Raw genomic sequence first — 22,009 nt, 5'->3', positions numbered from 1 at the left:
TTTTTTTTTTTTTTTTTTTTTTTTTTTTTTTTTTTTTTTTTTTGAGTGCCACTCTGTGATCATTTCCCCAGTTTTGAAAAGAACTGATACACTGCCTTGCTGGCTATGGCATAGATGGTGGGAGGAAGGAAGGACATAATTTATCTCCATTTCCTGGCTGCAGTGTCAATGAATGTGTCTCTGTCACATTAATTTGAATAGAATTTTGCCAACTCTATGACACTGCTAAGGGGGAAAATCCTAATGGGTAGATCACCTTGGGCTTTCCTCCTTTACTTTTAAAATCTTTCCTCCACTGCCCACAAGTGCAAATACAAAATAAAAATCAAAAAGGAAACAGTAGAATTGCAACTGTTTCCCTTGCTGTTTTTACAATAAGCTTTCTCCACTGTTCCTCGGATCTCTGCAAAATCTTGCCTGTGCAATTCTGTGCCACTACAAGTTTTTTTTTTTTAAATGTAAACTCTGCAAGTAATCACTTCCCCCCAACCCCATCACTTTTCAACAGTGGGCATCCCCTGCCCTTTATCACATTGGTGGGCGCTGCACACTACTGGAGTTATAACACTGGCTGTACATTATAGCAGGGGTCTCCAACCTTTTAGAACCCCTGGGCACATTTTGAAAAAATGCTGCAGGCACCAAAACAGCAAAGAACGAATGAAGGATGGTTATTCAAGACTGACCAGCTAAGAGAGAACCAAGCAATATTTCAACTGCTTAAGAAAGTTCACCATATTTCCACCATGTGACTGTGGTGCAAGGGGGGCGGGGGGAGAAAGAGGCTGAGGTACCAAGAGGATACATCCTACCTTGGTGATACCAGTCTTCTCCCATCTTCAAAACATCCCTAAATCCCTTCCATGAGGTTGCTCCCATCACCATGAAACAGCAGCAAGAGAGGCCCTGTCCATACCAGCTGCAGTGGGAAGAGGAGGGGGACTGAAGCACAGACCCTCAGAGTCAGGCCTGGAGCTCTTTCCTGCTCTGGGAAGCCTATGGCCCTCTAGATGCTGTCTGGGGGAGGGAGGCATCAATTGTTCTGCCCCATATAAAAAATAATACACATCACTGTGGAAAATACACAATTAGAAAATAATTACTATTACAACAATTAAAAGCAACACAGAAGCCGTAATATGAAGTAGCAGCATGATTAATTACAAGCCTGGGAAAGCCTGCATAAGCAAGAAAATTTTCAGGGAGGAGTTTAAAGCAGTTTCTGCCTCCCAAGTGGCATGGGGGAGTGTGTCCACAGAGCGAGCACTGCTAACTGAGGAGGCTCGCTTTTGAAACACTGTGGTGACTTTCTGTTGGCCTCAGAATGCCCAGCCCTACCTCTTCTGAAGAGTTTAAAGATAGGCTGTGCATACATTGGGGAAGTCTGTCTGCTTGATAAGCTGTTTCCAGTTGTTTAGGACTTTGTATGCTAACAACATAGCCTCAAACATAAGGAGTGGAAGCTGTGAGGCAGCCAGTACAGTTCATTTAAGCCACCTTTAATGTGAACACAGTTGGGTGCCCTGCTAAGCACCTGTAGGTACTGCAGTCTGTCCTACCTGTATTGCTGAACCAGGTAAAGCACTTTTGCTATTAACACTAGACTTGGAAGGAAATTTTCCTCTGTGTTGCAAATGAGGTTTCCCATCTGCAGTTCCAACACAACAGACTGTTGTTGTACCACCAACAAAGAATGAGTCCCTGAGCGTGCACAGAGCAGTTAGCTGAACCCAATCGAGCAACTACTTCCAAGAACCCTCCTTTTAAATAAGCCTGATCCCTCTGGGAAGTCCCCCTTGGAGGTGGTCTAGCCTCTTCTCCATATACTGCCTCTCTAGCTGGCTAGCCCTTCTCTCCAGATGCTGCATAATGGGGTCGAGAGTAGTACCAGCCTCATCTGGCTCCTGAAGCTGCTGGCCCACACCCACTCCTGACAGCTGCAAATCCTGACTATTCTCAGAGTTCAAGTGAACACCTGGAGTTTGTTTAAGATAAGCTAGTGGCCTTGAGATAAGCTCCTCCACTTCCACCATCTCAGTGTCTGGAGCCCGTTTCCCAAGCCCCTTCCTCCTCCAAGTCTAGATAGGTGTGGCCTGGGGGGACACACCAAAAACAACTGCCCCTCTTATTCCCAGCACTGTAAAAAGGTTATGTCTAATTCACAGAATTGCTACCAATACCACAAGTATTCTGTCACTCTTCTGAAAGTCTACAAAACTGAATTCTGAGAATGGCACGACATTCAGGACAACAGGTATGAATTCATTTCTGTTCCTCACCACTGCAAAGTCAAACATAATTCTGTCTTTGGGATGCAACACCACTATATTTTGCACCAAAGGGCTGAGAGGCACAAGTCTTCTCAGCACAGGTTGAGAAAAGACAGTTTTCCTAATAACAAGGACATGATGTCTATAAAGCAAACACTTCTACCATATATTTTCCATCGCAGATTGAAACTACTGGCAGCTTTTCTTTAAAATAAAATTATGTTTTGATTGCTCTTACAATGTGTGGGCTAAGTTTGCTCTTAGCCAAAGTTTCCCTGAAGTTCACCTAAAAGGCTACAATAATAAACACGCTTAAATGAAGGGGGCTGAGAGCTAGGTTTATTGAAACAGCTCTCCAGAGATCTCTCAGACAGGTTCCAGCATGTGGACTCCCCCACACTGTCCATTTAATGGGTAAATTTAATTTCAAGCAAAGCAGAATTTAGCTTCTTACAGAATTTTGGTACTGTGCTGATTATTCTGTCAGGCACCATAAAAATTCATTACAGTATAATTAAAACAGATGACACAATATTCCTGCCAGCTTTGAAAAGGAATGGGAGGGAGGAAGTAATGGGAACAGTCTTTGGTTCCTAAAAGCAGTTGGGCAAAAGTAAATAATTTTAACGAAGTTTTCTTGCCAATTGCTCCCCCATTAAACACTAAGTTGTATACAAGTGTGGTTTATTTGCAAATATTTCCCCACTTATCACATATGGGGATCAAACATGAATCCTCTATATGCTCACCAAATTCCAGCTCAAACAGGAATTTAATTCTGATCCTTAAATATTCAGGATTTGGTGAATTTCAAAAAAAGAAGGGGGGACTCTATAAAAAGACCTCAAACTTCTTTCAGTGGCTTTCCTCATAATTATAACAGATGCAGTACTATTAAGCTTTTGGAAGAGATTTAAGAGACCCTGAGGAGCTGGTTGCTTCAATCTTATCTTAGAAGAAACGAAGGGACAAATTAGATGATACCATTCTGCACAGCCCGGAAGAGGCTGATCCTGCCTAATCTTGAAAACTAAGCAGCATTGGTATGGCTGAAATCTGGACGAGTGACTTAAATGTTGTGAACTGCCCAGATTGCTTTGGCTATAGGCAGATAGAAATGTAATGTAATAAAAATACCAAAAATGTGTGGATGCCTTCAGTGCATCTTTTGGTATAATTTAAATGTCAGTGTGCATACAGGAGGGAGAAGATCAGGATCAGGGATGTGTTGGGCTATGCAAGAGGGACATTAACCCTTTCCTTCTGTGCTGCAGTATTGATTGCAATCACTTTCCTAAAGCTGCCATTCTGTCCCAAATAGGAGGTTCCACTGGAATGAATAGAAGCTTCTTTCCCAGGTATGTAGCTGCTTTGCAGGGAAGGCTTTTTGGTATGTGGCCACAGCAACAGAAGAAAGAGAAGGCAGTAGCCTTCCCCAGATAGCATGGTCCTTAGGTTACTCAGGTTCCCTTCTTGCCCCACTGATTGCCATTTAATTAAAAAGAACTGATGCAGTAAAGACATTTCATATTTTTCTAGTTTTAAGTGTTAGGCCTTAACATGGGAACTTAATGCTTTACACACATGGTTGTCTCAGCAGATGATTTACCTAGCTCCGCCCCCTCCCAATCAGCATTATCAGGAGTGATAAAGAGAAATTAAAAAATGGAAAGGTGCAGCCAGCAGTTCTTCCGAGGGAGAGCAGAAAATGACAGCTTTCTACCCGCTATTCATGGAGAGCTCTCCAAAGTTTTAGCAGGACAAGCGCTTAGTGGTGGGGTTACTCTCTCATGTTCACAGGGCCAGACTCTTATAAGCCAAACCTACCCTATAGTTGTGATATGAAACCTTTCTGAATCTTTCCAGAAGATTCAGTCAAGAATTGTCAAAACTCAGGTTTATCTGGAGACACTACAGCCTCAAAGGTTTGTAGGGTGGGTCTTTCTGACAAACAGTAAAGGCAAATAATTCGCTAGCCAAGTAATGTCAAGTGACCACTTTCCTAATTCTGCACTAATGAAGTGTTTACTTCCTTATCTATATGCACACACTGAAGGCTCCTGGAACACTTCCACAGGCCAAGGTGGAGGGTTTTCTTTTTAAACTAGCACTGTATCCATATATCAACTTGAACAAGAGTGCTTGTTCCATAAGGACCTGTACCACAGTCTTTACAAAGAGAATAAAGCCACAGTTGCTTGGATTTTTCTGAGTGAGCAAGTCTAATGTGAGTTCCAGCAACCAAAGTGAAAAGAAACATGCCTTTCAACATCAAGTGCTAATTTAGCAGGAGATTTACTTTCAATCCTAAGAGGTATTTTGGTACTAAAACAACCCTAATGGGCCAGCAGCCCTCAAAATATTCTGGGTAAATGCAAATGAGTCACATTTGCAAAAGGTGCACTGAGTAACAGAACAGCCAGTGAAGCATAATAACCGGATGATTACCAGGAACAAGGATGATGCAATGGGAAAAAACGGGGAGCAGAAGAAATTTGTGGGAAACCAGGACCAATAGGAAAACTTTATGAACTCTCCCACACTTCAAGCTTTAGCAAACTTCCCTTGCTTTTTTGTAGCCTGACATTTTTCCAAGTAGTCAAAGGCAATGTCCACAATGCACTTTGCTATGCAAACAGCTATTGTGTGATGGGCAAGCCGTAAGTCCACTTCATTCCTCCCTTACCCCTCCTGGTTTACTGTTCCAAGTTAATCAGCATTAAAACAAGATTATTCATTTAACAGAAAACTCTGATTTAAAACAAAGCAGAATCTCTGCAACATTTCCAGTGCACAAGGGGAAAAGAAAGGGACATATGATAGCAACACTCAGTCCCAGCTGGGAATGTATATCTAAACTGGACATTTTTCTTTTAGCTGTCCAACGATTTTCATACCTGGAGTCTGAGTTTTGAACCAACCACAAAGTCCATCTTATCTGCAATATGATTCTGCATTAGGAAACTAAATTTTATGCTCCACAGCATAATTATTTAGGACAAAATTACCATAGCTTTATTTACAAAAGCCTTCATCCTCATGGCACTCAGGTGAAGATGAAGTTACTGTCAAGTAGAATGTATTACCTCAAAGCTGAATTCCTTTCTGAGCAAGCCCATGAAGGATGTGATGCTTTGCCCCTGAAAGGAACACCCACCGCATGCCTCTCAGTGCTAGTTGCTGACACAAGCAGGAGGGTGCTTGCCACTCATGTCCCAGTTATGGGTTTCCCACAGACATCTGCCTAGCAACTGTGGAAATGGAATACCGGACTAGAGAGGCATTTGGTATGAATCAGCACAGCTTTTCTTGTGTTCTTAGGATGCAGCAGAGAAATCACCAGTGAAACTGGTTTGTTGTTGTTGTTGTTGTTGTTGTTGTTGCTAGTCACGAAGTCATGTCCGACCCATCACGACCCCATGGACAACATTCCTCCAGGCCCTCCTGTCCTCCACCATCTCCCGGAGTCCACCCAAGCTCAGACCAACTGCTTCAGTGACTCCATCTAGCCACCTCATTCTCTGCCATCCGAACCCTTCTTCTTTTGCCATCTATTGTTCCCAGCATTAGGCTCTTCTCCAGGGAGTCCTTCCTTCTCATTAGGTGGCCAAAGTATTTGAGTTTCATCTTCAGGATCTGGCCTTCTAAAGAGCAGTCAGGGTTGATCTCCTCTAGGACTGACTGGTTTGATCGCCTTGCGGTCCAAGGGACTCGCAGGAGTCTTCTCCAGCACCACAATTCAAAGGCCTCAATCCTTTGGCGCTCAGCCTTCCTTACAGTTCAGCTTTCACAGCCATACATTGCAACTGGGAAAACCATAGCCTTGACTATACGCACTTTTGTTGGCAGGGTGATGTCGCTGCTTTTTAGTATGCTGTCTAGATTTGCCATAGCTTTCCTCCCCAGGAGCAAGCATCTTTTAATTTCTTGGCTGCAGTCCCCGTCTGCAGTGATCTTGGAGCCCAGGAAAATAAAATCTGTCACTACCTCCATTTCTTCATATTTATTTGCCAGGAAGTGAGAGGACTGGATGCCATGATCTTAGTTTTCTTAATGTTGAGTTTTAAGCCAACTTTTGCACTCTCCTCCTTCACCCACATCAAGAGGCTCTTCAGTTCCTCTTTCTGCCATTAGAGTGGTATCATCTGCATATCTGAGGTTGTTGATATTTCTCCCAGCAATCTTAATTCCAACTGGTGATTCATCTAGCCCCGCCTTTCTCATGATGTGCTCTGCATATAAGTTAAATAGGCAGGGCGACAGTATGCAGCCTTGCCGAACTCCTTTCTCAATTTTGAACCAATCAGTGGTTCCGTGTCCAGTTCTCACTCTTGCTTCTTGACCCACATATAGGTTTCTCAAGAGACAAATAAGATGGTCTGGTACTCCCATCTCTTTAAGAACTTGCCACAATTTGTTGTGATCCACACAATCAAAGGCTTTAGCATAGTCAATGAAGCAGAAGTAGATGTTTTTCTGGAACTCCCTAGCTTTCTCCATGATGCAGCGTATGTTGGCAATTTGATCTCTAGTTCCTCTCCCTCTTCGAAATCCTGCCTGTACTTCTGGTAGTTCTCGGTCCACGTACTGCTGGAGCCTAGTTTGTAGGATTTTGAGCATAACTTTGCTAGCATGTGGAATGAGTGCAATGGTGCGGTAGTTTGAACATTCTTTGGCATTGGCCTTCTTTGGGATCGGAATGTAATCTGACCTTTTCCAATCCTGTGGCCACTGTTGAGTTTTCCAAATTTGCTGGCATATTGAGTGTAGCACTTTTTCTGCATCATCTTTTAGGATTTTGAATAGCTCAACTGGAATACTGTCACCTCCACTAGCTTTGTTGTTGCTCAGACTTCCTAAGGCCCATTTGACTTCACATTCCAGGATGTCTGGCTCGAGGTCAGTGACCACCCCACTGTGGTTATCAGGGACGTTAAGCTCTTTCTTGTATAGTTCTTCTGTGTAATCTTGCCACCTCTTCTTAATCTCTTCTGCCTCTGTTGGGTCCCTGCCATTTTGGTCCTTTATCATGCCCATCTTTGCATGAAATGTTCCCCTTCATATCTCCAGTTTTCTTGAAGAGATCTCTGGTCCTCCCTATTCTATTGTTTTCTTCTATTTCTTTGCACTGTTCATTTAAGAAGGCATTCTTATCTCTTCTAGCTGTTCTCTGGAATTCTGCATTCAATTGTTTGTATCTTTCTCTTTCTCCCTTGCCTTTCACTTCCCTTCTTTCCTCAGCTATTTGTAAAGCTTCCTCAGACAGCCATTTTGCTTTCTTGCATTTCTTTTTCTTTGGGATGGTTTTAGTTGCTGCCTCTTGTACAATGTTGCGAACCTCCATGCATAGTTCTTCAGGCACTCTATCAGATCTAATTCCTTAAATCTATTTGTCACTTCTACTGCATATTCATCAGAAATATGATTTAGGTCATACCTGAGTGGCCTAGTGCTTTTCCCTACTTTCTTCAATTTAAGCCTAAATTTTGCAACCAGATGCTCATGATCTGAGCCACAGTCAGCTCCTGGTCTAGTTTTTACTGACTGTATAGAGCTTCTCCATCTTTGGCTGCAGAGCACATAGTCAATCCGATTTCTGTGTTGACTGTCTGGTGATGTCCATGTGTAGAGTCTTCTCTTGGGTTGTTGGAAAAGAGTGTTTGCTATGACCAGCATATTCTCTTGACAAAAATCTGCCAGCCTTTGCCCTGCTTCATTTTGTACTTCAAGGCCAAACTTGCCTGTTGTTCCGGTTATCTTTTGGCTTCCTACTTTAGCTTTCCAATCCCCCATGATGATAAGGACATCATTTTTGGGTGTTAATTCTAGAAGGTGTTGTAGGCCTTCCTAGAACTGGTCAACTTCAGCCTCTTCTGCACCAGTGGTTGGGGCATAGACTTGGACTATTGTGATGTTGAATGGTTTGCCTTGGATTCGAACTGAGATCATTCTGTCATTTTGGAGATTGTATCCCAGTACTGTTTTTCCTACTCTTTTATTGACTATGAAGGCTACTCCATTTCTTCTGAGGGATTCTTGCCCGCAGTAGTATACCTGATGGTCACCTGAATTAAATTCACCCATTCCTGTCCATTTTAGTTCACTGATTCCTAAGATGTCGATGTTCAGTCTTGTCATCTCTTGTTTGACCGCATCCAGCTTGCCTCGATTCATGGATCTTACATTCCAGGTTCCTATAGATCTTTGCAGCATCGGACTCTCCTTTCTCCACCAGATATATCAGCAACTGAGTGTCCTTTCGGCTTTGACCCAGTCGCTTCATTCTTTCTGGCGCTACTAGTACTAGCCCTCTGCTCTTCCCCAGCAGCATATTGGACACCTTCCGACCTGAGGGGCTCATCTTCTGGCGTCATATCTTTTTGCCTTTTGGTCCTGTCCATGGGGTTTTCATGGCAAAGATACTGGAGTGGGTTGCCATTTCCTTCTCCAATGGGTCACGTTTTGTCAGAGCTCTCTGCTATGACCCTACACAGCATAGCTCATAGCTTCATTGAGCTACACAAGCCGCTTCGCCACGACAAGACAGTGATCCATGAGAAACTGGTTTAACCAGAGACAAATGGTTTCCCAGGAAACTCTGTCAACATTTCTTTTTTGAGCTACAGCATACCCAATCTACAGCCCAGAACATGGCTCCAATGCCAGAATTAGACCGTAGCTGGCATGGATATGCATTGCAAAATGGAAGTTTCATTAGAAACAGTAAATCAAGACCTCAATGCACAGCACAATGCTCAGATGACCATTTTCCTACATGGCTATTCAACCTGAGCTGATAAAAATGCAATTTAATACCAGTGTAATAGTTGATGAATCTCTCCCTTTCAAATCTCTGAGGATAATACAATGATGGGCTAGCTTACAGGTTACTGTAGGGATGACTAAGGTAACACATAAGCAGTATTTGAATAACTCAAGAACTGCTACATATTTTACTATTTTTATTAACAGCACTATTATGATTACATTACATTTATACCCTGCCAAGGAACCCAAAGGCTGCTCACAAGGTCCTCCGGCTCTTCATTTTGTCCCCACAGCAACAAGCTTGTGAGGTAGATTAGATTTAGAGTCCATGACTGATCCAAAGTCACCCAGTGAGTTTCATGGTTGAGTAGGGTCTAGAACGCAGATCTCCCAGCTCGGCGATCTCGCCATCATGCCACAGTGGCTCCATAGTCTAACCTGTTCATAACAGAGCTATGCACCTTTGGTATTCATCATAATCCTAGAGTATGAATGTCAGTTACAGACCTTTGGATTGTGATAGCCCGCTCATCTCCATGGTATGCACCTGAGTTACAGGCGATGAAGCGGGTTGCGAGACAACGAGAGCACAGGCGGTGGAAATCACAGGATGAAACTGATCAAATACACTTATGTGCGCATTATCGAGCCTATGCTGTGGTGGTGAGGGTGGCAAAGAAGCAATACTTCTCCGCTTCCATTACCTCCTCACAGTGCGGTCTAGCGGAGCTTTTTCGGGTGGTGCATGGCCTAATACATTCTGGGCCTAAACAAGATCCAGTGGCACCATCGATAACCCGCTGTGACGACTTTGCCCAGCACTTTTAGGAGAAAATCGCTCAGATTCGTCACGAGCTGGACTCCACAGTTGATAGGGTTCCATTACGGGAAGTGTCCAGAGCCCCATCTGGTCCATCACTGTTGGATGAATTTCAGTTGATGTGGCCTGGTGATGTGGACAAGGTGCTTGGACTGGTACACTCTACCACCTGCTTACTCAACGCTTGCCCTTCATGGCTACTCACTGAAGCCAAACACGGGATTGGTACCCGGGTTCAGGAGGACATCAATGCCTCGCTGAGGGAAGACCGGGTCCCAGCCCCTTTAAAGGAGGTGGTGATCAGGCCTGTTCTGAAGGTGCCCCTGGATCCAGAAGTGGCCGCCAATTATAGAATGGTGGCCAACATCCCATTTCTGGGCAAGGTGTTGGAGCAGGTGGTGGAGGGACAACTCCAGGTATTCTTGGATGAAACTGATTATCTGGACCCATTTCAGTCCAGCTTCAGACCCGGTTATGGGACTGAAACTGCCTTGGTCACTCTGTACAATGACCTGTACAGGGAGAGGGACGGGGGAGTACAACCCTGTTGGTTCTCCTGGACTTTCGTTACAATCAACCATGGTAACCTTTTGGATAGGCTGGTCACACTGGGAGTAGGAGGCTCTGCTTGGCAGTGGTTCCTTTCCTACCTAGCTAGCTGATTCCAGAAGGTGGTGCTGAGTGACTATGGCTCTGGTTCCATTTTGATCCCCTTGCTATTTAACATCTACATGAAACCACTGGGAGAGGTCATCAGGAGGTTTGGGCTGTGGAGTCACCAGTATGCTGATGACAGCCAGTTCTACCTCTCTTTTTCAACTAGTCCAGGTGAGGCAGTGGTTGTCCTGAACTGGTGCCTGGCCGAGGTAATGAGCTGGATGAGGGCCAACAAACTGAGACTCAATCCAGATACGACAGAGGTCCTTTTGGTAGGTGGTCCAGGTTTTCAGGTAAGTGACTTTGGCCCTGTCCTGGATGGGATTGCACTCCCTTCTAAAGGACAGGGTCCGCAGCTTAGGAGTGCTTCTCGACCCAGAGCTGTCCCTGGAAGCCCAGGTGACGGCAGTGGCGAGTAGCACTTTCCTTCAGCTTCAGCTGATCCATCAGCTGCGTCCTTACCTAGACGAGAACTGCCTAGCAACGGGGTTGGACTACTGTAATGCGCTCTACTTGTGACTGCCTTTGAAGTTGGTCCGGATACTTCAATTGGTTCAAAAGAGAGCTACCAGGTTGCTGTCAGGGATCGGTCATTACTCTCATATAACTCCAGTCCTCTATCAGCTTCACTGGCTTCCCATTGAAGTCAGGGACCAATTTAAGGTGCTGGTTATTACCTATAAAAACCTGAACAGCTTAGAACCAGGATACCTAAAGGAATGTCTCTTTCCCTACATGCCCTCCTGCCCCTTAAGATCTGCAGCAGAGGCCCTGCTCCAGGAACCCTCCTTGAAGGAGATCAGGAGACAGAATACCCGGAGGAGGGCCTTCTCTGCAGTGGCGCCCTGGCTATGGAATGTACTCCCTAGAGAGGTCTGCCTGGCACTGACATTATATGCTTTTGGGTGCCAGGTCAAGACCTTTTTATTCACCCAGTTTTAATATGTTTAAAAGATTTTAATTAAGTTTTTGTTTAGGGTATTTATGATTTTTATATTATTGTATTTATTGAATTTTGTTTGTAAGCCGTCCAGAGACGCATAGTGATTGGGAGGATTAGAAACATCCCAAATAAAATAAATAACTAAATGAAATATATTCCCAAGGTAGCCCTCAGTGGTGAATGGGCTGCCCATCACAGTTACCATAGTATGCAACTCTTATCTTGATTCTGGTTCAGAATAAAATCAGTAATGGACAAGAGGAAATGTACTTAGGCCACATTTCTGACTCTGCCTCCTGCAAGAGGCCACTGCATTACTGCAATTACAAGAGATAAACAAAATGAAGAAGAGGATTACTTCATGGCAATGTATGATTGCATTACTGTTTGAAAACAATGAGGCCTTTTTAGGTTGTAGTATCCTAAAATCCTAGGCTATATCCATTTGTCCAAATAGCAAGTTCTGGTATAGAGCTGTCTGTAGGAAGAATTTTTTCAAAACCTTCTTTTGAAAACAGAATGCAACTACTCATTTTGCAGGACTGGGAAGACATAGAGGCTTAAGTCACAGTGGGTGCTGGTATCACTTGCCTAATTACGAGGACGGATGTGGCATATAATGTCATCCAAACCCAAGCAGCATCACATCCAGGACACAATGGCATGCTCCATGACTTTAACCACAATTATTAGAAGCTTTTATTTCATTTCTACACCACCCCACAGCCAAAGCTCTCTGGGCAGTTTATAATGTGGTGATTATGCAAGCCAAGTCAGGCTAGGCCAGTTTAATACGCTCAAGTAAGTCTTCTAAAGGAAGTAATTTCATGGGTTCTAGTCCTACCAGGAAACCTTTGTGTTTCATTTTGTAATGTGTCCAAAATTAGGAACACAGTAGTTTGAAGTAGAAGTTTCACTGGCAACAAGTATGTTTGTAAATAATGACATTAAAACAAGGTCACATGATGCTGCCAGCACATTTCATTACACAAAATTCAAAATTTGTGAGAACAGGAAGGAGACAGAGAACACACATTTGGTAGGTTAAAATGCCACAACATCTTTAGTACACATATGTTCACATCTTTAGTTATACCCTCCCACATATTTGAGTGGGATGGGATGGTATAAACTGGTGTCCTGCAACAGCAGGAGGTTGGACCCAATTGGTCCCTTCCAACTCTAATATTCTATGATGGGAAAACAAAGATAATAAAATTGCTCTAAGTAGCACACATTCCTTCTGTTTCATGCTTTTATTTAGAGAACTTCTGAAACACTGCAGCTACAAATAAAAATACAAAACAAGCAACCAGGTTTTGAAAGGTGGCTGTGATAATTCTAGGGAACTGGTTACTTCATCTTGGGAAAACAAAGCAAGCCAGAGACATTCTAACTAAACACACAATGATTACTACTTACACTCTGTAACCCAACAACAACAAAAAAGATAAGTCCAGGATTTTAAATCAAGTGTCTTATGTGTATGCCAAGCTGGAGATTAATGACTCACTTGCTGCACATCAGCTTAATCAAATTTCCCACTTGCCAAATGTCAGAGATGGCAAAGCATAATTATGGAGACTATAGCAACAGCCTGAGAGGCAAAGAGGAGCAATTTCACTAACTACTTATTCAGTGCAACCAAATGCAACTCTGTCAGTATAAAGGATGCAACATATTTTAGAAGAAAACAGAAGTAAGTTTGTTAACTGGAAGGCTTATTTTTAAAGGATTTTGAAGCAGCAAGAACAGAGGAGAAACAGACAATTAAGGATGACTTATCTACCATTTTGAGAGGGCTTAAACTACTCTACTGCCTTTTCCTGCTTTTAAATTATTCAAAACTATTTGAATGAGGAATGTGTTACGTGCTGCTCTTTAAAATTTTTGGTATACATGTCTTAATTCAAAATACACACAGACTGCATTAAATAGAAATTATGCATTAACTATAAATTCACTACTTTCTCTTTCAATATATGACCAGTGGAGAGGACCACAGCTGAACCTGGAGGAAGAAAAAGAGCAAATACTATACACATGCAACCTTTACATTTGGCACTGTCTGTCTTGTATTTTGTGTTTCAAGCTGTGTGCCCAAACTTTCATGAGAAACAGAGGATGCCATTTAGAGTAAGCATTTCAAAAGTATTAAAACCACCATCTGAAAGCTCAAAAATGTACAGGTAGTTTGACAATGTACTGGTGAAAGTTGCCATCTTAACATGCTATAGCTTAAACCATACATTGTGGGAAGTTCTATACCCTGGATTATTCCAAACATTCTTAGAATGAAAACTGCATATGTGTAGTATTGTCTGAAGATGATGACAAAAATATCCAGGACAGCAGTAGTCAGGGTGAGCCTTCTTTTGATACCACCAGCTACATTAACTGCAATGTTTGCAACTGACCCTTTTAAAACAGATTCTGGAGGGTGCTATGTTAGTCTGCTCAGTAACAACAAAACCTTGTAGTAAAAAAATTCCTGTAACATATGCTTTTGTGGTCTACAGCCCACTTTGTCATATGCATGCAATATTACCAAGATTTTCAGGTGCATGTGTGTGTTTTCAGAGAGACAGAGACAAAAGATGGGTAGAGTAAAGCCAATTTCCAGAAAGAAATTAAATACAGAAAGTACAGAAAACTGGCAACCATATTATTATTAATGATGGTCATTCATGGTACAGTTTCTGTAATACAAACACCCTGGCACAAGGTAAGGCAATACATACATGTAGTATGATAAAAGTCTTTTATCCCAATTCAACTTTATGGCAATAGAATTAAACCTGCCTACCATGTTCTCATATATACTCTGAATCACTATTACAGGATATAATAATATCCATAAGATTAGGGACTCATTGGAAGATTGAGTCGCTTCCAATGTGACTCATGCCACCTTCCATCTGTAACAGCACTTGGCACTCTACATAGGGGAAACAGGACAGTTTGTACAGAAAAAAAATAACTGACCCCAAACTGACATCAAAAATTATAATATTCAAAAACGGTTGGGACAATATTTCAATCTTCCAGGACAGTCTACCACTGGCCACTGTAAAGAATCTTTAAAGGGAGATGAGGGAGGGAGGGAGGAAGATGGCTGAATAAAGCTTCAGGACAAAGGATTTCTTAAATTTTATCTGAAATTCTCAGAAACACTTCATTCATTTGATAAAATGAGTATAATCCATGATAGCTTATAGCAAAATATGTTCATTTTAAAGATACAAGAGTTTTGTTGGTTTTCCAAATACACATGAATCCAAAAGACCTATACTTCTCTGGCTAAAATCCAAAAGACCCACAACCCTTTCCTCATTCATGTTGAAACTTCTAGACTGGGAAATCTTTCAAGTATAAGAACCAAAAAAAAAAAAAAGAGCAGGCATTCATCTGATGGTATTTTTAAAACTCACCTGTATAGGAACAGAGGGCATTGAGGCAGGCACACATGTAGAGCAGGTGAAGATGGCCCAGACACGTCACATATTTTCTGAGGAAGTCTCCCAATATGTTCAGAGAGCTGATGCTAAAATTGTCTTCCGACTTCTTCTCCATGGCCTTCGTGGGCAGACCCAGAACACTATAAATATACAAAAGACACACAGGTCACCTTCAAGAAAGATGCAACCTTTACATAACAGATACTACCTTCCACTAAACAATTACAAGCATAAGCTGGGCATACAAAACACTCAAAGCACAGAAAAAGTTCCCATTATTAAAGAGTAAAGGTTTACTCTTGAATTTATCCTTAGAAATTTCATGGGCTCTCCCAATTGTATTGTGGGACACAATTTTGGTTTAGACCAAGGAAGAGGCCCTCTGGATCCATTTTGCAAGTCACAAAATCAGCTGGTATTGGAATATGGGACAACTATATATGCAAATCTTCTCATTTTTTCACAGAAGTCGCCCACACAAGCCCAAACAACTGCCTTCTTGGCACTTGTTTATTGATGGCAGGCTGCTTTCACGCATGAGAACATTCAGCACAGAAACAAGCTCTTATTTGGGACAGCAGCAGTTTCCCAAAAGTATGCAAAGCAAGCAAACCAGACTCCAAGCAACCAATGCTGATCAAATAGATCTTAAACAGGTGCATATTTTGGATACTACTGAAAGTCCAAAGCCTTCAGGGCAGAGGCAGCAGTCAACCAGCTCTACCTTGGTATGCCAAACTTTAACAAATTCAGCCCATCTGCTAAGCAGGTGGAAATAAATGTCATCATTTGCATATTTGTACCATCCGGTGCTAGCCAGAAAATAAAAAGTAAACAGGAATTGAATGGATGAGCTTTTAGGCAAGCATCCACTTTGCTCTGAAAGACAAAAGTCACATTGTTATTGGTCAGGCAAGCTGCAAAATCTTGGTCTGTTCCAGCTGACATAAACAGATACTCAGACAGAACAAAGCATCAAAAGCTACACTTGTATGCACTCTTACCTGAGAGCAAGCCTCAAAAATGCACCTCCAAGAAAACATGCATGTGCGTGGGACTGGATAACTAACAGCACAATCCTATGCCTCTTTAGTCAGAAATCCAATGGAATTTTTCCCAAGTAAGTGTAGAAAGGATTACAGCCTCCTTCGTCCCACTGCCTTTAGATGTGTTCACTGAATTTGAACAGAACAGATTCTCTGTGCTGCCTGTGCACAGAAACCATCTCCAACTTACAATGGGTATTTGTTTTTCCTTTCCTGTTTGCTGCTTCTCAAAGGTTCCGAGAGTCTCGAACAGAACAAATACCATAAAAGTGTCAGCTGGCCATATTTTCACTGGCCACTTTGTTTTCTCATCTCTTACAGGTTTGCATAACCAACTGTGAAAAACAGCTAGAGTCTTCAGGTAACACAGTTGGCCAGCCCTGGAAAATATATAAGAGTCATTCTGCTTTCGAAGCCTTTATGGCCTAAGTCATATATGCTTAGCCCTGGCCACCATCTGAATAGAATTTTGTTAACACAAGTATCTATCAAACTGCACTGTGACCTCTTGATGGAAGAGAGTCAGTGTGGTGCAGTGGTCAGAGTGTTAGAGGACCAGAGAGATCTGGCTGCTATCCCCCACTTGCACTGGAATCTACTGGGTGACTTTGGCCCAGCCACTTCCTCTCAGCCTAACCTAACTCGCAGTGTTGCGATCAAAGGGAGCACTTTGGGTTCCTCAAAAGAGCAAAAGAGTGGGTTATAAATCCAATGCAGAAATTGTAATTGTCTGGCACCTTTCTTCACAGCTGGCTGCCAGGATTATGGCTAACAGGCAATATGAGAGGCAATTGGTTAACAGAGATGCAAAATTACAGTGAGGAACCAGTTCCAATCTCTAGGCACCCTATCATTTGCCTGCTCCACCAGTACTGGCTCTGCTAGTCCCAGGCTAACAGAAATCAATCTGTGCAGCCCCCATGTAGCTCATGTGCAATCAGTGTGTGTGAACCCTGAAGCATTCCAAGATGTCTGCCCCTTTGCTCTACAGATCAACAGATTCAAGTGACTATTAGCCCATGGACTGTGCTCATTACCATCCTAGAAGGAAATGATGAGGATGTCCTCAAATGAACCTGGAAGTGTGCTTCATAACCCAGGCATATTCCCAGAATGCTTGAAGAAGTGACCTTCCAGAATCATTGCAAGAGCTTAGACTCACACAGTGCCTCTTCATTGTTACCAATTTGTGCATTTATTTTATTCAGTATTTTTGTATCACACATTTCTTCCAACTCTGGAATACATGTCAGCTTACATATCAAGATAAATTAGCTATAAAAATAAGAGTCACACCACTTGCAATAAAACAGGAGCACCAAATTTCTTTGAAATTGTTCCTAACATCAAGATCCAAGTGCCTGGATAAATAATGACTTCTTCTTTTGTTTAAATAACCGAACAGAGGGGGCAGACCTACAGCCTCCTGGGAGAGTATTCTGTGGATGGTTACCAGTACAGAGAATGCCTCTGCTGTCGTGAGATGCAAACAAAGCATCTCCTACCAATCACAAGATTCTGGTCTGCTGAGAATGCAGAATATACTCCCTCAAGTCCTTGGATCCCAAGTCATTTGAGACTTTATAAGCCAGTAGCAAATTGGACTTGGTGGCTCAGCAGCAGTGCTTTCAGGAGGGGCTCATATGATCTCTTCTTGCTGCGCCGGGCAACAGCTGGGCTGCAGCATTCTACACTTGCAGTGCCAAATGGGAGGTGCTCCTCGAAAGCCCCTGCAACACCACAGAGGATTTTATAGGTACACTTCCAGTTTGCAATGAGAGATAGGTATAATGGAAGACACTGGACAGCCTGAAGCAGAGCTCATACTCAATGGATTGTGTCTGCCAGCTGGTAGTGTTCAGCCTATGCATAACATCAAATTTCTGAACACCTTTGTAGAATAACCATTAAAATGAGATTGCTGCTACTGTGTAGGTCTTCACTAAAACACCTTGAGGTTACAAAAACAGATCAAAGTTCAGTTCTGTCAGCTGTGGACGTGGAAGTTTTGTGTATGTAGAACAGTAAATAACTTTTTGATTAAGTTACAGAACGGGAGATACAGCAGAAATAAAACCATGCATATAATAAAACCATATAGAGGATAAAGTAGCAACATGAAGTATTACCTGTGGACATTATCACCAGAGGTCTTTGGGCATATAGTGCAAGTTTAAACATCAGCTCTGCCCTTCCCCACTGCAAGCTTTGGTTATAGATACTTGCACAACTTGAAAACTCTGATTTTTAATATATAGGGATCTCTTTGATTCTCAACATAAGAAAAAAAAAGACTGCATGATGAAATAACATGCCAAAGACAGAAAAGCAAGGGGAAATGATAAAAGGAACTCCATCATTTCCTTTTTGGACCTTCTGAAGAAGAGTTAAACTAGACAATACCTTAAAAGCATACATATATTTCATGTACCTATTTTTCTTTCTTAACTTAAAAGATTGGGAGACACTATTTAGATCATGGGTCCTCAAACTACAGCCCAGGGGACAGATCCGGCCTGCCATGCCCATTCATCTGGCCCGCGCCGCCACCCACGCGCGTAGGAGGTGGTGGCTTGCTCACTAGGAGATGGTTTTGGACTCATAGGATTGAGCAAGCCACCACCGTCTGCCTCCCCCGCTCACGCACGCTCGCCACGGTCTTGTGGCGCGTGCGGGAGGCGGTGGTTTGCTCGCTTGGAGAAGGTTTTGGACTTGCTGGGAGATCTCTGAGCGAGCAAGCCGCCGCCATGCACACCCAACATCACCTCGCGTGCACCCGACGATGCCTCACCGGCCCACGCGCCCAGGCCCCCGCTCACCGGCCCGCACGTGTAGCCGCCACCTTTCAACTGGCCTCCTATTGAAAATGTTTGAGGACCCCTGTTTTAGATCTTTCATCCCATGCCATTTTCCTAGCAGTCTCTTCCAAGGGGACCAATGGAAGCTTCCCTGCTGGGTGAGTGGTAGCTGAACTTTCAGTGGGAATCCTGCAAATGTTGTGGATCAGTGCAGCTACTTTTCAAAGAACAAGCAGCAGACACAGTAAATTCAGAAATTCAACCATTATTTCGTTGTTCCTAAGGCTGCATATTAATCCTTATAGTTCCCTAGCTCCATGACTAAATGAATGCAAACATTACTTAGCTATCCTTAACCAAAATAAATTAGGTATTGCATTTTTATCACAATTTGCTTCCAATGTGATCCCCGGTACTAACCATTATATTCACTGCTGAATTAGAAGGGGAGAGTAAACATAATCATGGAGGGGTATTCATATACAATAATATTACATTCTGTAATGCATACATACAGTATTCACAATTTACTCGTGAAGAAAAGAATCATATTAATGTGCAGAGAAGGCACTTTTATTCTCCAATCCAGAAAAAAAAATCCAAACAGTTTAAACTAAGTGCACAGATTTAAAGGATTCTATTCTATTCATCCACTTAAACAGACACTAAATGTCTAAAACCATCTCGGTATATATTCTCAACTCTCACACTGTTGCCTATTTCACTAAATCTGTGTGAGTCTGCTCATTATTATAGCTGAACATCCTATTTCACAACTGCTAAGCTCTTGATTGAAGAGACAATTAAATATAGCTGCAAAAAGATGATATGCGTAGTCCTTAACAGATGTAAGAACATTGAAATACACACTCCATTCATGAAAAGACATTGAACAAAACAGGATTCCTGTGGCTAAAAAGGAGTCCACTGGAAAGGTTCCTCAAGCCTTTTTAAACAGCTAGAAACTTAGTATGTAAAAACTAAGATACTATTTCCTAAACATCTAACAATTATCAATCCTTCACACAGCCTGTCTCCAACATTTCTTGATGAGTCACAGTTCTAGGTGAGCCTCCTTACTGAAAGATGGGTAACCCAGACAGCAAACCATACAGAAACCCAAGAGGAAGTCTCATTGGATAAGCCTGATGTATCTCTACATCAGGAATAAATAGTTAAACCTGCGTCAACAACCAAAAGAGCAGAATTGCCTTCCTCCCACAAAGGTTAAGTGGAAGGAGGAAAAGCCAGAACACAGTAAATGATGCAGAAACGGAGTGGGGCAGCCTCCATGCTAAGTGGGTCACTGTGGTCTCACAGCAAGCCCAGCACATAGTAGGGAATGTACGGGACTCAGGGGAAAAAAGGAGACCCAAAGCAGGGAAAGTTTTTAATCATATACAAATTAAAAGCTTTCAGCCTAGAATACTTGGGACAGATCAGCACTTAGCAGTATACAGAAGAAGAAAGTTCTTTCTCCCACTAATACTCATGGGGCTCAGAATCTCTAACCCCCAACATTTTTATGGGGCATGAAAGCTTCATGAGTAAAGAGATACCCTTCTCCTGTTCTAGACAAAGGTAAAAGATAATGGGATATATTTAAAATACAAACAAACACACAGTGCTAGATAAATTAGCACAAATAGGGCAGACAAACAGTGCGGGGATTCATTACTTTTATAGTACAAGAATCACACTGCAGCCCTCTTTGTCCAAATCGCTCTCACTTCACTGGCTAATTTTGTGAATACTGAATGGCCTGGTAAGGAGGAGGCATTTTTAGATATAAAATAAATGACAATCAAGGAGCTCAATAGGCAATCCTTAGAAACAGGCCACAACACACACAGAGTTTGCAATACAGTCAGCTCCAGGTTCCCGCTTGATTTATTCTGCCAGCAAGCCCTGCTTCACACATGTCGTAGCCTCAGCCCACTGCATCCCCTAACAGGGAGGGGCCAGAGTTTAGTGACTGCCCCGAACTTCCAGATTCAATCGTAACAGCTCCGCTTCCCTTAAAGCACCCTTCCTCAACTCGAGCTGCTTCAGCTGTGTCCCGACACCAACCCCGACCATTCTCATGAACTGGTCGTGTCTGGGAATGATGGGAACTGCAGTCTAACACATCTGGAGGGCGTCAGGTCCAGTTCAAGCATTAAAACGGTCACCGAACTTTTGTGTTTTTAAACACACAAATTTCCTTTCAGACTTAAAAGGAAGAATTACCCTCTCGATGCGGAACCCAGCTCCTATATTTCATTGGGTCCCTGCTTCAATCCCGAGCATCTTCGGCCCCAGGACTGGCAAACCTGGAGTGCTGCTGCGTATGCAGTCTGGGCAGGTCGAAAGGGCCAAAGGTCCGACACGGTACAAGGCAGACAGGCAGCTTCAGAAATCCCTTTGCCTCCCCGCTTCCATGATGCCCCCAGCGCAATCCAGGCGGCTCGATCCTCCTGCCCGTGTGGCACTCGGGCCGTTTTCCAGCTCTAGGGATGAGCAGGTGCTGCAACACTATCAGGTGGACGAGGCAGCCCCCGCCTTGGTGTCCACACTCTCGGTGTCTGCCCCGTCCCTAAAACCCCGGTGCCCTGGTTTGGGAACGCGGGGCGGGGGGCAGCAGCGCCACGAGCAACGGGTGAGGACAGCGGAAGACGCTACAAGCCGCTTACCAGGGGCGCATGGCGGCCGAAGCACCGCGGGGCGGGGCAGGGGCGTCCTCCCGGCTGACAGCGGAGGCGGGGTAGAGGGAAGTCAAGAGGCCTCGCAGGTGGGCAGGGCCTCAGTGCGGGGACCGAGGAAAGGAAGAATGGCTCAGGTAAATGGGAGGAGTGTCAGCCTGTCAACATCCTCCTCAGGGCCGCGGCCTGGGCAGCAGGCTTCGCCGTCGCCATAGTAACCGTGTAGGCCGCAGGTCACCACCGCCAGCCGTCTGCACGGCTTCAGAGGCCGCTCAGCCCAACACATACAAGACACAGCAGCGCCTCGTCTTCTTTTGTTCCTCTCCACCCCATCTGTCTTCTCGCTTCATCCGGAAACAAAAAATATATATTAAAAAACCTACGCCTCGGTCCTTATCAACCAATCGGGGCTCTGATGGCCGGAAAGAGTGAAGCGCCGCTGCTGCGGTAGCGAGCCTTTAACAAGGGAAAGTGTATTCCATTTTCTTTCCCACTGCTGTGCAAATAATGGGGTGGGGAGGAGAGAGGTGTTGGTAATGATGTCGAGATTGCCTTTGCCCTTACCTCT

At 43.4% G+C, this 22,009-nt stretch overlaps 1 protein-coding gene across 3 annotated transcripts in view; it reads right to left on the bottom strand.

Annotated features, from left to right (window-relative positions):
* KIAA0319L (KIAA0319 like) overlaps positions 1-21,658 on the bottom strand; it is an 82,265-nt gene extending 60,607 nt beyond the window's left edge. Inside the window, exons 1-2 of one of the 3 annotated variants that reach the window (XM_044424652.1) lie at positions 21,433-21,658; positions 14,890-15,056 (exon numbers count right to left, since the gene is read on the bottom strand). In XM_044424652.1, coding sequence (XP_044280587.1) covers positions 14,890-15,056; positions 21,433-21,443 — 178 coding nt within the window. In that variant the 5' untranslated portion in view covers positions 21,444-21,658. The other 2 variants (XM_044424653.1, XM_044424654.1) reach the window with 2 other exon arrangements.
* Between the last annotated feature and the right edge of the window lie 351 nt (positions 21,659-22,009).

This window comes from Varanus komodoensis, unplaced genomic scaffold, assembly GCF_004798865.1.
Source record: "Varanus komodoensis strain SLA01 unplaced genomic scaffold, ASM479886v1 scaffold15, whole genome shotgun sequence".
NCBI classification, from domain to species: Eukaryota; Metazoa; Chordata; class Lepidosauria; order Squamata; family Varanidae; genus Varanus; species Varanus komodoensis.
This window is presented reverse-complemented; position numbering and strand designations above follow the sequence as displayed.